At 55.4% G+C, this 14,986-nt stretch overlaps 2 protein-coding genes across 8 annotated transcripts in view; one reads left to right on the forward strand and one right to left on the reverse strand.

Annotated features, from left to right (window-relative positions):
• Positions 1-9,512, forward strand: part of DHRS7B (dehydrogenase/reductase 7B) — a 38,814-nt gene extending 29,302 nt beyond the window's left edge. The window contains exons 6-8 of one of the 5 annotated variants that reach the window (XM_060291051.2): positions 2,503-2,647; positions 2,841-3,095; positions 7,153-9,512. In XM_060291051.2, the coding sequence (XP_060147034.1) occupies positions 2,503-2,647; positions 2,841-3,095; positions 7,153-7,180 (428 nt within the window). In that variant the 3' untranslated portion in view covers positions 7,181-9,512. Of the gene's footprint in view, positions 1-2,502; positions 2,656-2,840; positions 3,354-4,655; positions 4,786-7,152 lie in introns of those variants that run through there. The other 4 variants (XM_060291053.2, XM_060291054.1, XM_060291050.1 and 1 more) reach the window with 4 other exon arrangements.
• On the reverse strand, positions 4,406-14,685 carry TMEM11 (transmembrane protein 11). Of its 3 annotated transcripts, XM_060291055.1 has the most exons (3): positions 14,571-14,631; positions 7,703-8,635; positions 4,406-5,249 (listed from the first exon to the last, which is right to left on the reverse strand). In XM_060291055.1, exons 2-3 carry the CDS (start codon positions 7,705-7,707, stop codon positions 4,733-4,735), a joined length of 522 nt encoding a protein of 173 aa, XP_060147038.1. In that variant the 5' UTR covers positions 7,708-8,635; positions 14,571-14,631; the 3' UTR covers positions 4,406-4,732. The 3 variants fall into 3 exon arrangements, with proteins under 3 accessions (XP_060147038.1, XP_030716984.1, XP_030716985.1); XM_030861124.2 differs by lacking the exon at positions 7,703-8,635 and having other exon boundaries at positions 14,571-14,685; XM_030861125.3 differs by lacking the exon at positions 14,571-14,631 and having other exon boundaries at positions 7,703-9,217.
• Positions 14,686-14,986: the final 301 nt, after the last annotated feature.

Raw genomic sequence — 14,986 nt, forward strand, 5'->3', positions numbered from 1 at the left:
CAGGGACGTCATCAGCGTGTGCTCCTGAGCAGAGGCCTGGGCTCAGCCCCAGCTCTGCTCCTCGTGCCACCTGTGGCCCCCATGCTGTGCCCCCCGAGTGTCGGCCCACAGGTGCTGCCCCACCGCCACTTTACCGCATGTGCCTCCAGAATTCTTCTACATGGGATCAAATGTGCAAAACTGGGGCACGTTATATGTAGCTTTGTGATTCGCTCATTCCATTTGACAGTGTCTTTCTGCATCAGCACATGTGGATTTACCTAGTTCCTTTAAGTGGATATACAGTCATTAATCGAATGGATGTGGCATAATTTCCTTAGTAGTTTTCGTGACACGTGAGGATTTGCGTCCTCCCTTCAGTCGGTGACCAGTAGCAGTGATGTGCTGTGTACAGCATCCTTCAGCATTTTTATCTCTGGGCTCTCATGGGAGGGTTTCAGTAAGATTAGTTCCAAAAAGTGGACATAGGACCAAAAAATTAACGCTGCCAGCTTGACTTCCGTCCCAACTCTCACCTCCCTGCGTGAGTGGCTACGACAGAATGTTGAGACTGCGCCATCACGAGCACCAGCAAGCAGATTCTACTTTTGTTAAAGGATTTGAAAGGTGATTTCACAAACTGTCCTGGGAACTGCATTCTTTGCTCCACCGTCTGCAAGGAAACACTCAGCTGTAACAGTCTCCCCCTCTCCAGATGCTCAACGTAGCCACGGGAAGGGAGGGGAGGGGTGAAGCTGCCTCCACACCGTGAAAGGACGGCCACGCACACCCAGCTGGACGACTGGGAACCACCTGTCAGCCCGAACGCAGCGCAGCCATCCTCCTGGTCCTCCTGGTGCTGGCTGTGTGTCTGGGTCAGCCGTGGGACTCGTCTGAGCCCGCACTGCCCCCTCCGCGGCCGTGCTCAAGACAACGTGAGACACCCGCCGTATCGTGCTTGTTTCTGGGGCGGTTATCCCTGTGCCAGTTCTCTGTTTCACTTCGCTGGCACAGGACAGCCTCCTGAGGAATAGATATGCAGGCATCACATGTGACAGAGCAGATGAGGCAATAATAGGGAAAAGGGTATACAGGGTAAAGGAGTTCTTTGTAAAGTGTTCTTGTACTGAATTATTTCCACACTTCACTTGGATTTAGTTCCACTGAGGTTTGTCCTCCCCTTGGCTGTGACTGTGTAGGTCACACTTGGTTGTTCTGGGTGCTTTATAACCACCAGGCCGGACGAGGCGGTGCCTCCTGGGCATGTCGGCCAACCCAGCGGGCAGCAGTCTCCCCACTCGTGAAGTGGGGGTGGCTTCGGGTACTTCTCGGGGCTGTTGTGAGGCCGAGTGGGAGGATCCAGGATGTGTGTAGAGCGCGTGGGGCCCTGGGGACCACAGTCACGGCCTTTAGGTTAGCACAGCCTGGCCGAGGACCTACATGCAGCCCGAGAGGCGTGGAGACCGGGGGTCCTCTCGGGCCTCGGCCTGGGCCGTGCCTCTGGAATCACGGCTGGTGGGAGCGTGTCTCGAGCCACCCACCCGCAGAGCGTTCGTTCGGCCAGGCCGCCCTCCAGAGGCTCTGCAGAGTCTGGACGCTGCTGGGCTGCTCACAGGACCTACAGTTACGTGGCTGATGGATGCGCTTTCCTCAGGCTCAAACGTGTGGGCTCCAAATCCGGAAACCGTCAGTGGAGATGCTGTTTCCCAGGAGTGCCATCGGAGGGTTCCGCTGTCCCCTCAGAGCACCTGACGCTGTGCAGAGAGGCTGTTGCTGGGGAGCGGAGGGGGCCCAGACAGCTCTTCCAGATGAAAGGCCATCCTGTGGAAGCCGTCAGGCAAAAGACGTGAGAAGGCCAGATGTGGGTTTGTACACACGCTCCTGCACGTGCAGGGAGCCTCCCTGGACGCACTGTTGCAGTGTGGCCTGTGACCACGAGGGGCATGGCAGCTGCCCCGTCTGTCCCCCGCTGGAGAGAGCTACGTGCAGGAATGACACGGAAACAGGCACAGCGTGAGGCCGTGTCCGCACAAATATGACTTCTGTGTCGCACCCCGTGTAGGTACCTGGTTGATGTGAGAAATGAATGCTGAGAAACCGGCAGCCTGGCTCCCTCTGGGGAACCGTACTGGAAGGCACGAGGAGGACTTTCACTTGGTTACTTTATTTCCTCCTGAACTATTTGAATATTTTACCCAGTAGGCATTGTTTTTTTTTTTAAACTTTTAATTTAGATTAATTTCACACTTAAACCTTGCAGGAACAGTACAAAGAACACCCTATGGGCACCCTTCCTATACATCCCCAGTGGTTCACGTTTGACCATGTGCGCTGTGTCATGTTGTGTGTGAGCGTACCTGTAGGTCAGTGTATCGTGTACAGTTGTTTTCCCTGAACCACACGAGAGCAGGAGACCTGACACCCCTGCGCCTGTCCAGGGCCCAGGCTGGGCGCCTCTGACTCAGGGAACGAATGCGTCCCCACCCCTCACTCACCTGCCTCTCTGGCCACCGACCTTTGCAGACGCGGCCTCCAAACACGCGACCCAGGCCTTCTTCGACTGTCTGCGGGCCGAGGTGGAGCAGCATGACATCGAGGTGACCGTCGTCAGCCCCGGATACATCCACACCAACCTCTCCCTCAACGCCGTCACGGCCGACGGGTCCAAGTACGGAGGTTAGGCCCTGGTGTCGCTTTTCTTCTATGCAAAGCTACCTGATGATTCTGTGGTCGTTTTCATTTTCTTTCAGAAAATAAGTTTAAAACTAAACCACTTGACGTGTGGGTGTTGGTCGTATATACTGAAGACTGACCTCACTCGGCATGAACCCGAGCTCAGTGAGTCTCTCGTTTCATTTCAGTGATGGACAAGACCACGGCCCAGGGCCGAAGCCCCTCGCAGGTGGCCCGAGACGTGCTGGCTGCCGTGGGGAAGAAAAAGAAGGATGTGGTCCTGGCCGATGTGGCGCCTTCCCTGGCTGTTTACCTGCGCACTCTGGCTCCCAGGCTCTTCTTCAGCCTCATGGCCTCCCGGGCCAGGAAGGAGCAGAAACCCAAGCATTGCTAGTGCCTGTCCGGGCAGGTGGCGCGGCAGCACCGCTGCTCCACAGGGACAGGTGTGTTTGCGTGGACTGTACTGGATTCTTGCCTCATGGCGGGGGTGGGGAGGGAGTCATGCCTCTCTCGCAGACCCCCAGCCTGTCCTGCTGGAGGAGGACAGGCTTCCTCCGGGGGGAGGGGTAAAATGCAGCTGGATCTAAACTCTAGGACATGAAGTAAAGGGTTGAGCTGTGGAGCTGTGATCCCTGAGGGCAGGCAGAACCACGCCTCCTTTGAATTCGGGTCTTGAGATCAGAAGACTTCCTGTCATCTGACCCAGTTCTTGTATTTGACTCACCTAGCGCTGGGGGCTTGGGGAGAAGGCTGCTGCCGCCTTCACGCCGTTCACGGGGTCCCCCAGCATCTTGTTCAGCGCGGCCAACAGTCAGCATGTGGCTGGCTTCTCGACGTGTCCCATTGTTCCGTGTGCTGGAGCCGCCTATCTGCACCTGGCTTGTTTCTGGTGACAGCTTCTGCTCAGCTGCCCCAAGGTGGCCACAGCTGGTCCGTCTCCAGCTGCCTTACCCATGAATCTGATCTGCAGGCAGATCACAGGCTCCCTTTCCAAATCTGGCCTATTTATTACAGAAACACCTCCCAGTCCCACCCAGCAGGCTCAGGAGGGTGGTGGGCACTGCACGGTCAAGATAGGTCTGTTTAGGATCACTGCCAGTTTACCCTTGTTCCAGACCATTTGCCACCCAGCACCCAACTGAGGGACCAGCATTTCCAGGCCCTTGGAATTAAGTCAACGTTTCTCACTCTTCTAAAATCTCTGGCTCTCCTCCTGTGAACAGATGGCCCCATCACCCACATACACCCTTTTGACACCTTCCCAGCACCCCTTGTTACTCTCTGGTGTCTGATCTTCCTGAGGGAGCCTTTAAAACCACGTGAACATCAGTCTGGTTGCCGCTTAGAAAAGTGCCCCTTAGGGATGACCGAGCAGAGTCTCGGGCCGGCATGGCCCCCTTTTCTGTGGAACACGAGGGGGGCAGCAGGTTGAACTCAGGACAGCTTCAGTGCTTTAAAAAAAATACAGATGTTAGTTTGTGTTCTCCTAAATCAGAATCTGGACAAGAGGTCCCAGGCCCCAGCTCTCCAGGTGAGCCCAATGGAGACCCAGTGACTGCCAGGCCTCGCCACCTACCTGTCCTGCCACACCCCTGAGCAGCACTGAGCTGCGCTGCCTTGGACCAAGGCATGAGGCTGCTCTGGGAGGGGCTGGGCCTGCCTGTCCAGAGGCCTGTTCGCACTACAGGTGGTGCCCCTCCTGCCACCTGCATGCTCCCACCAGGACCGTCACGGAGAGAGCAGACACCTGGAGTTGAAATTCTTATAATTTTAATGGTCAATAGCTTCTGGTTGGCTCTGGATGGTACAGTTAAACAACATACTTAACGACCCCCCAAGCGCGTTCACATCCCCTCAGTAGCGTTGCTTCCATCACATCCTGCTGCCTGGTCGGCCTTCCACAACCTCAGGCCCCCGTGGGTTACGGGAATCCACATCTTAGTGTGATGAGCTGAAAAAACCCCTGGTACACTTGTGATCTGTTATTTCTTTAAAATAACCAGCGTGCAGCCAGACGCCTTCCCGGGCTCCTTCTGCCACCTCGCGGGCCGGGCTGCCTGCTCCCCCTACGCTGCCCCGATCATACGGCGCAGAGCTCGTAAATCTTCCTTACACAGTACACCAGCGCCGCCAGCGCTATCGTGTTGTGCAGTCTCTTTCTGTGCAAGTCGTCCTTCCGGACCAGCACCACCGGGGTGGAGGAGGTGAGTGTGTGCAGGGGCAGTCGGGACAGTTTGTAGGCGTCGTACTCCACCTGGTACTTACAGCAGGGGTCGAACTGCCAGGAGATGCCGTAGAGGGTGCAGCACGCCAGGCTCAGCACGCCCGCAGGCAGGGAGATGTAGTGGGAGTACTCCAGGGGCAGCGCCAGCGGGGTGAAGAGGCAGGCGGTGCCCGCCAGCACGGTGGTCTTGTGTAGGCAGTTGCCCACAGTGATCCAGCGGGCTGTCTCGTCACCGATGCGTGTGGGCTCGATCACGATGTACTTGTACTGGGCTTCCAGGGCCTGCTCCAGCTCATACTCAAACTGGTCTTGGGCGTTCTCCCCGTTGTAGATCTCATGCACAATGTAACAGTCTGTGGCCGACAGGCTCACCCTTAGGAGGAAGGGGTGGGGAAAAAGAAGAGCTGGTTAGAGGCTGCTGCTCTGCAGAGATGCCGTCCCCAGAGGAGAGGCGCCTGCCCTGAGCACACCAGGCGGCCACTGGGAGCGGGGCTCGGAGCTGCCTGGTCAGCGGCTGCACAAGGGGCCGCGCGCGTAGGTACCAGGGAAGGCTTGTGGAACGAGGTCACCCCAGAACCTCCAGGGTCAGCATTTCCTTCAAAGAGGAAAGCTGTTACGCGTTCAAGGCAGTGGAGACCGGACTGTTGGGGTAAACTCCTGGGAGGAAAGACAGGCGAGGGAGAGCCGGCCACCGGTGCCCGCCCTTTTGTGCTCCCAGGGGGATTTTTGGGGGAGCCGTGCTGCACGGCATGTGGGATCTTAGCTCCCCAACCAGGGACTGAACCCGTGCCCCCTGCATCAGAAGCATGGAGTCTTAGCCACTGCACCGCCAAGGAAGTCCCCCTCCCCATTTGGTTTTAACTCAGAATGGAGACAGGCTCCCAGGTGGGATCCAGCACCTTACAAGGCACCTTAGCAGACAAGCAAACTTAAGAGGCAGGGCCTCACTCCCGGCAGGAGCAGCTCTGGCAAGTTCATCAGCCAAGACAGGCCCAGGGAGAGAAGCACGGGAAAATGGAGGGTCTGTGCCGCCCCGCTGACCGTCAGAGTGAGGCCAGGGGACGATGCCTCCCTGTCGGCGTCCAAGGTGAGCTTTCCGGCCACACAGTCCCTCTGGAACGCTCAGAGCGAGGCGCGGGTGTCAAGGCCGGGATTAGAGAACATTCTTGCCCAAACCCTAACCTAGCTGAGTGCAGTGACAAAACAGGCCCAACAAGGAAGCACCAGTTGAAGCCCCAGCATCTCGGGGACACGTCAGTGGGCAGACCCCACCCTCACCTGGCGCTCACCCAGGCCTTCCTTTCCCGTCTGCCCCACCCTCGCCTCTGCCGCCCACCCCTGGGGCGGGCTCCTGCTTCCTCCCACAGTGTGCTGGGCGAGCCCATCTCCACAGGTTGGTGGCTGTGCCCCCAAGTCCCTCCAGGCTGCTGGCTCAGCCCTGATGGCACGGGAGCAACTACCAGTGGACACGGGCAGTCGGGACTGCACAGCTGAGGGTGTGTGGATGGCGTGCTCACCCACCAAAGCCGCCTGGAGCCCCAGTCTTATGCTGGGCCGGTCACCCCACTCCTGTCCGTCACCGCCAACCAGTGACCAGCCTTCCACAGCGCGGAGAACCCTCCCCGGCGCCTTCCGACACAGCAGGCTCAGGAGCCAGCCAGCCCAGCGGGCACACCGCCCTGAGCTCACCACCAGTTCTGCTCTAGAGGCCAAACCTGCTTTACCTGCTCAGGAAAGGATGGACCGTGACACATAAAGCAGCAGGTTTCCAGGACTCCACACAGTGTGCAGGGAAGGGAAGCAGCACAGGGTCCAAAACAGACCCAGACCCACCAGCAGGCGCCCCCTCTGTCAGAGGACCCACCCTGCGGTCAGCACCCACAGCCCCACCTGCTGGGGGGGCCGGGGAAGCCTCTGCCCTGCAAATGTAGTTTCAAAGGCTGCCTGGACCACCAGATTCAGTCCTGCAGTTGACAGGGACTGCTGCTTCTCAAGCCAGGTGGCTGAGGACTCGAGAGTGAGCCATGGCCGCCTCTGCCCGGCTACCCCAGCGCCCACTGCATGCGGCCTGCTTTGTTTCTGGGTCAAAAGTAACCCAATTAAGGAAAGAACCCAGTCAGAAGTTTGCCGTGAACCATCTCAGAGCACCACCAGCCAACCCCCAACTTGAACCCTGTACACAAAAGCAGATGAAAAAAACCCAACAACTAATAGCCAATTGGGATCCTTTGAGTCCTGGGCTTCCTAAGCGACTATATTTTTGCATTTTGTTGCAGGTGTGAAGTGACCAGCAAGAGAGCATAGTAAAAAGGGTTCACGTTGAAAAAACAGAGCGCATCGATAATGGAAAGAGGTCTTTAAAGTGAAAAAGTCAAGTACAGACCAGTGTTTGTCGCCTGTGATCTTCAGCGCCTTTCTGAGAAAGTGTACGTTTGCTTTTAGATGCACAGATGTCTCTGGGCTGATATACAAAGACCCAAGAGTTACGACTGTCTCTGAGGAGGGGAATGGAGGGGCTCCAGAAAGAAAAGGGGCCCCTTCTTACCAAATGACTTTAGAACTCTTCGAATTTGGCAGGTTCCATGGAGCTTACAGTACGGAACTGGCCTGCACAGAAGAGCACAGCCTGCCGGGCCACAGGGGCTGCTGCAGGCGCTGCTGCGGGTCAGCGTCACGGGCTCCCCCTGGGGGCTTGTGAACCTGCCTCCAGCTGGGGTCAGTCTCCTCCTCTCCTCGTCAGAATCGGTTCCAGCAGCACCCAGGAGACAGTCCTCAAAGGAATCCTGGGGAACGTGGCAGCCACCACGAAGAGCCCACAGAACAAACCTCATTTTGCCAGCACAGAATCCGGCCCAGGGGATCCCACGCCATCTCGAAGCCAGTCTTGAAGGAACCTGGGATTACAGGAGCCTCAGACATGGGACCCACAAAGTCGGGAGACAGCTCCAAAAGTCAGGGGTGCACAAGAATGTTCAAAGCAGCACTCCTGGTGAGAGCAGAAGACTCGAGAGCAGAGAGAAAGAGAGCGTGACTCAGCCAAGGGAGGGAAAGCCGTGGAGGCACAGCCGCCCAGTCCCTCCCGACCCTGAGGGGGAAGTGGGTGCACCACACCCGTGAACGCCTCCCTCCCTCTCTCTCTCTCTCTCTCACACACACACACTCACACTCTCACACACACACACACACGGCTCAGGAGCATGCAGAACCAAGCACGTGCTGTCACAGAGACGATGGAGGACTCAGGAGGAAGGTGGCTGCTGCCTGCGCTCGGGAGGGAAGTGTGGGCCAGGGAGATGCTAGCACTTGGTTTATTAATTGTTTTCTAAATTATGGTAAAATACACATAACACAAAATTTACTATCTGTAAATTTTGTGTTATGTGTCCAGTTCAGTAAGGTTAAGTACACTTAGACACTGTTGGGCAACCAATCTCCAGAACTTTTTCGTCTTACAAACTAAAACTCTGTCCCCATTAAACCACAACTCCCACCCACCCCCCCCCCTTCTACATTCTGTCTCTATGAATTTGACTGCTCAGGGAGGGACCTCATGTAAGTGGAGTCACACAGTATCTTTTTTTTGTGGCTGGCTTCTTTCACTTAGCATAATGTCCTCAGGGTTCATCCACGTTGTAGCAAGTGTCAATTTCCTTCCTTTTTAACGCTGAGTAATATTCCCTGTGTGTATAGACCACATTTCGTTATCCATCCATCGGTCGGTAGGTTGCTTCCACCTTCTAGCTATTGTGAACGATGCTGCTGTGAACACGGGTGTAAAAATATCTGTTTTAGTCCCTGCTTTTAATTATTTTGGATACATACCTAGAAGTGGGATTGCTGGATCATGTGGTAGTTCTATTTTTAATTTTTTGAGGAACCTCCACACTTTCCCACAGTGGCTGTACTAATGTACATTCCCACCAACACTGCACAAGGGTTCCCTTTTCTCCATATCCTGGCCAACACTTTTGTTTTTTCCATAGTAGCTATCCTAGTGGTATGAGGTGGCATCTCAGGGTAGTTTTGACTTGTGCTTCCTAAATGACAGCTTAATTGTGATAGATTCACCCATTTAAACTGCACAAGTCACTGGCTCGACACTTTTCACTGAGTTGTGCAACCAACACCACGATCCATTTTAGAACATCTTCCTCACCTCAAAAAGTAACCCGTCACTCCCCATTCTCCCCTGACCTCCGTCCATGGCGATCACCAACCTACTTCCTGACTGCGGATCTGCCTCTTCTGGGCGTTCTGCAGGAACGCATCACGTGGCACGTGGGCTTTGGAGCTGATTCCTTCATTTAGCCTCGTGTTCCCAAGGTCGTACATATGGTAGCAAGTTTATAACTTTTCATATGGTAAAGACATACTTTTGATGGATTTAACATATAATTTTTAAAATTCCAAGACAAAGTATCTGGTGGGAAGCATCAAAGATGCTCTGCATAAAAAAAGGCCAATAATGGTTTCTCTGGATGGTGGCCCAACAGGTAACTTTTAAATTTTAGTTTTCTGTATTTTTCAAAAGGAAAAAAAAAACATGTTTCTTTTGTAATGGGAAAATTAATTATAATTTTTTCATAAAAAGAAAAATCCTGTCCAATAGCTCTGTATCCCTTGGGGTGGAAGAGACCAGACAGGGCAGGCCCTCCCAGCCGAGGAGAGGGGGCCCCCCTCCTGCTCCAGTGGGCACTGGCCCTGCAACCCACCACCTTTTCTGGTCATGCTGGAACCAGAAGAACCGACCCAAACACCTGCCTTAAGGCCCCTTCCTGGAGCGGCCCTGGGCTCACAGTCTCAGCTCAAACAGAGGAGGAGGTGATGCCAAGCTCCTTGAGGGCAGTGACTGTTTTCATCGCAGTCTGCTCTGCCCCACCCCACCCTGGGCCTGAATGTGACAGGTTCCCAACAGACTTAGAGGAAGTACGTTTGAAAGGACTGACAGAAGACGAAAAACAATTAACAGTAATTAAGAGCACCTGTGGCTGAAAAGTAAACTCGGTCCATGCATCAGGTTGCTTTCCACCCAATAAGCACAGGGTCACGTGACCAGCTGTGACATGCTGCCTGGTGCCACCCCTGCATCCCTGGTCTAGGGAAACCCACTTCTGGCAAACCCCAAATCACTTCCTTGGGAGCCAAGGAAAGCAGTAAACTCCTATGCTGTGGATTCAAAGGCCAGTTAGGACTGAAAGGCACAGGCTTGTAGCTCCAAATACTGAGGACGTTTCCAAACTGGCACCTGACGTTCTCATTGTTTCAGAGGAAGCCACGTGCCAGGGAACAGGCTCCCCGTGGTGCTCCAGGGACCGGCAGCTCTGCTTTGGGGACAAGACCACGGCGCACCAAGAGTTCCTCTCAGTCACTCACTGGCTTTGTGTCCAAGGACAAACCCCCTTGCTGCTCTGAGCCAGCTTCCGTCGTGTCAAACGATGCAAAGGCCCCAGCTCGCAGAGTGCAGACGGGGTGAGATGGGCTGGGCCGGGCACGCACACAAGGTGACAGCTGCAAGGCGCCACCCAGCGCAAGGCCCGAGCACTGTTTAAACTTAAGTAAAATGGAGTGAAATTGAAAATCCAGTTCCTGGGCTTCCCTGGGGGCGCAGTGGTTGAGAGTCCGCCTGCCAATGCAGGGGACACGGGTTCAAGCCCTGGTCCGGGAAGATCCCACATGCCGCGGAGCAACTAGGCTGGTGAGCCACAACTACTGAGCCTGCGCGTCTGGAGCTTGTGCTCCGCAACGAGAGAGGCTGCGACAGTGAGAGGCCCGCGCACCGCACCGCGAAGAGTAGCCCTCGCTTGCCACAACTAGAGAAAGTCCTCGCACAGAAACGAGGACCCAACACAGCCAAAAAAAAAAAAAAATTCAGTTCCTCAGACACACCAGCCACATTTCCAATGCTTGACAGCCGCAAGTGACCAATGGCTGCCCTAGTGGACAGCCCTGAGCAGAATGGCCGAGACTGCCCAGGAGGCAGTGCAGAGAGGCCCGGTTCAGGACACAAGACCACCCTCCCTCCTTCAGAAAGTCAGGCCTGAAGGACTGAACTATAGAGGCACGAGTTACTGCCATTGGAACCCCGACGGCTTGAACGAATCAAGGAAAATGGAGATTCACCCCAGAGGACGAACCCCAGCAGACCCTAACCCACAACATCCAACTTCCAGGATCAGAACCTTCTGGCAGCCAGCTGAGCGGGACCCACACCCTCAGGCCTGCACACCCGCGGACCTGGGCGCAGATGCTGCACTGGCACGACTCATACAGACCAGGAGGAAAGAAACTCAAGAGAAAGAAAACATCCAAATCCCCTGGAGGCCCTCAGCTCTAAAGGAAACGACCAGGTCAGAATGAGGGGAACATCGCCCTGGGAATGTCAGCCACCTGCCCACGTGGCTCGTGGTCCACCTGTTCTGGGAACTAAACCCTCCACCAGCCAGCCAGAACCACATCCATCCAATTCAAAGATTACAGCAAAGCTGTCAAAGAGGACGGCTCAGTCCCCGGGAATAAAGCGTAGCACAGAAGATGTGGAAGTAACCCCACAGAACTGGCTGCCTAGAGATGCTGGAGCAGACACCCGCATAAGCCGGGGAGGGGAAAGGCCACAAAAAGTGGTTTCACCCTAAAGCCAGAGCCCGGCCCTCTGAACGCTCCAGGCCTTTAGACAGTGCTGCTGCCTCACATCGTGATCAGAATCAGATCCCATGCATCCTCACAGGCTGCACTCACATTCAACAGTCACAGAGAACTAGGGACACTCGGGGGCCCTTCAGGAGGAGGACAGGCAGCCCACATGGGACAGAGCGGCGACTCTGTGAGCTGGCCCAGGTTGGCACCAAGCGGCAGAACACACAGACACCTGCACCGCGCCTTCCCAGACGGGCAAGTTTGTCTCAAAGAGGCCGACAGGACAAGTGGCAATCTGTTTGCTGTGCTTGCTGCCAGTGTGCGGAGTTTTGGACAAGAATTCAGGTTACAGCTCAGGGTCTGATGTTCTTCATTACAAACACTGTGGGTTCCCTAGATCTAGTGGACTGAGGAGAAAACTCAGCGCGCAAGCAGCTCTCATTTTGCTATTTCCACGCCTCTCCTATTTTGGTCTAGACCAGCGCTGAGCTTTCTGTTCTCTATCTGCGCTGTGCAATACATTAGCCACGAGCCATGTGTTGCTACCAAGCACTTGAAATGTAAATAGTGTGACTGAGGAGCTGAATTTTTCACTTTATTTAATTTTAATTAATTTAAATTTAATTGCTGCAAGTGACTAGTGGACACTGAATTAACACAGCTCTAGACTCAAGAACCAGGTAAAGCAAGAATTCACACACTATGTATTCTAAACTGGACCATCATTAACACACAGCTGACAACAGTAACTCCTGCGGAAGGTCTGGCACCAAGCAGGGCCTTCAAATACAATGCAGGCTTCAGAGTTTGCAGCCACAGGGAAATCTGGAAAGTCTGCCCAGAGCGTTGCTCTGCTCCAGCCAATGCCCCAAATTAGACGACGTTTCCTTGGGTGTCAGCATAAAGCAGATTGCAACCAAGTGTGTGCAGCAACCCGGGAAAGTGGTCTTACAGCGTGGAGCTGAAATCTGAGTCAGCACAAACATGCCATGGAACAAAGTCATTTCAGAACACCATAATCAGCCTACTTCGGTCACAGGAGCCACTAGGTATGCTTGGGCCTCAATCTATGGTGTGGGCAATCAATTAATCCAGCCTGCCCCACCCGGAAGTCTTCCCACCCACTGAGCAGGAATGGAGGTGTGCCCAGGCTAGGTTTCCATCCCCTACTCAGCGTGGAGGATCTCTGGGAAACAGCCCAGGCAAACACTCCTCCAAAAGAGCCCAGCTAGGGCCTCACGGCAGAGGCAAACAAAGGGGTACCCCCAGCCACTCCCGGTTATCTGGAAGGATGACAGATGGTGCCCCCCAAACCACAAAACCAGACGCCCCATTCCTGGCTGACACACGACATACGCATGTGCAAGCAGAGCCTGCCGTTCAGGCCAAAGGGTGCAACCTGAACACCTAAGGAGACCAGGCAGGTAACTGTAATGAGTCAAGCTGGCAGGTGAGGAATGATGAGCACCTGCCCTGACCAAAAAGAGCCACCACGCAGCTTTTCCAGAGGAGTTTTATGTGAACTATTTCCATTTATAACCACTGGCAACTAACTTAAATTCTCTTAAAAACTAAGGATCACAGTCAAGGACTAGTTTCAGCCTTTGGGATCCTGGTTTGCAAACTCAGTTTCGAATTAACACTTGTCTTAAACCAAAGAGGAAAAAAACCCAATATCCAATTTCTTAGATCAGTAAAATTGTAACTTTTGCTGGCACGGCCCCTGTATGGTGTCTGGGGCGTCCTCATTTGGCCCCTTCTGCTGTTTTTACCCAGTAAGGAGGAATGCTGCTCTCTCTGCAACTGAGTCTTCTAAACCAGTTATTCCCTATTACTAAAGGATTAATGTTTGCATTAAAGATCTTGAAAATGTTTGCCAGTTTTTCAGGCCATCTGGAAACCATCGAGTTCTCTTCTTTAACTTTGTATGGTCTGATCTAAGAAATAACCAGGTGGGAGGTGGAAAAACAAAAATACTTGCTGGCCATTCACTGCTGCTTCTCCAAGAGGAGGTGCGGCAGGGACAAGGCTGGATAACTCCGAGCTCGAGAATAAAATGCAAGCTGGAGGGGTCTATCAGCACAGCTAACCAAACAGGAAGGCGACCACAATGAGTATGTGATGCAATCAAAGAGAGAGAATAACGCAGAATAGTCGAGAGAAAAAGAGAGCGGGGCGGGAGGGGAGAAAGGGGGAAGAGAAAAGAAAGAGAATTTTTCTGTTCAACAATCCTCACCAAAAAAACCCAAAAGCAAACCCGGAGATCCTGCTGACCTATATCTACCGCACCAGCCCACTCGTAACAGAATGGTCAGGACAGTGCAAACCGGATGACTCCACGAATACACATCCTTTCCCAAACTTCTGGGGCCTGAACAGGTTCTAGTGGCTTCTTCTACTAGCTGAAACTGTTCCTCAGAAGCAAAAACTGTAAATTCAACACGAAACACGAAAACGACGACTCCAGTCTTATCTTCTAGAAATGAGTCTTTCAAATCGAGATCTATCTTGTTAGAAACAAGCTCCCGGCTCCCTGCCCTACTCACGCACCGTTCGTTAGGAAAGGTCGCTGCAAAGGATTTCCACGGCAGGGGCGCTGGCGGAGACGCCTCCAAAGTCCCAAGGATCACCCCCGGGGGAAGCGGCCGGCTCCCCGCCCGGAGTCACAGCGCGGAAGGCTGAGGCCCCTCGGTGACCGTGCGAACCACCCCGTCCGCCCCGCATCGGCCCGCGATGGGAAGGCGTCCCCTGCTTCCTCCGTCCCAGGAGCCACTCCTCGCTACGGCTGAGAGGACCACGCGCGCGACCAGGCGACCGGGGTCTCCGGCGCCGCTCGGCCCGCGGCATTCAGGCGGGTCCCGCCTCGGCCCGGCCGTGCCCAGCCCGCCATCGCCTCTTCCTGAGCCCTCCGCGGAGGCCGCGTCGGCCAGGACCGGGACCCCGCGCGCCCAGCGGCAGACCGGGGCGAGCCGCGGGGTGGAGGCGGGGACGGCGCTGCAGCCTGAGGAGCCCCGCCGGCTTCCAGCCCCGAGCCACCCGCAGAGAGCAGCCCGCGCCTCACCTCTCTCGGGCGCCGCCGCCGCCGCCCGGGCCAAGACGCCTCCTTCCCCACGCGGCCATCTTGGAGACTCCCCGCTCGCGAACGCCTCACGCCGGGCGGCCTCGCGACACCGCGCGGGCGGGAGGGAGTTGTAGTCCGGCCGCCGCCCCGGACGGCGCGCCGGCTGGGGATCGGGCCCCGCGGGACTATAAGGTCCACAATACACTGCGCGCCGGAAGCCCACCCCGAGGCCGCCTGGGAAACGCGGGCCCAGACAGGAGGAGCTGAGGGCCCACTTCCGGACTAGCCGCCGCTAGGCCTCCTGCGCTTCGAGAGCTTCGACCGCCGAGGTCACCGAGGGGCCACTCTCGCTCATCCCCCAAATTCTCGGGAGGCGAGACAGACGCGGCCCCCGCCGCCAGGGGGTCCCTGCTGGC

Source organism: Globicephala melas, chromosome 20 (genome assembly GCF_963455315.2).
Source record: "Globicephala melas chromosome 20, mGloMel1.2, whole genome shotgun sequence".
NCBI classification, from domain to species: domain Eukaryota; kingdom Metazoa; phylum Chordata; class Mammalia; order Artiodactyla; family Delphinidae; genus Globicephala; species Globicephala melas.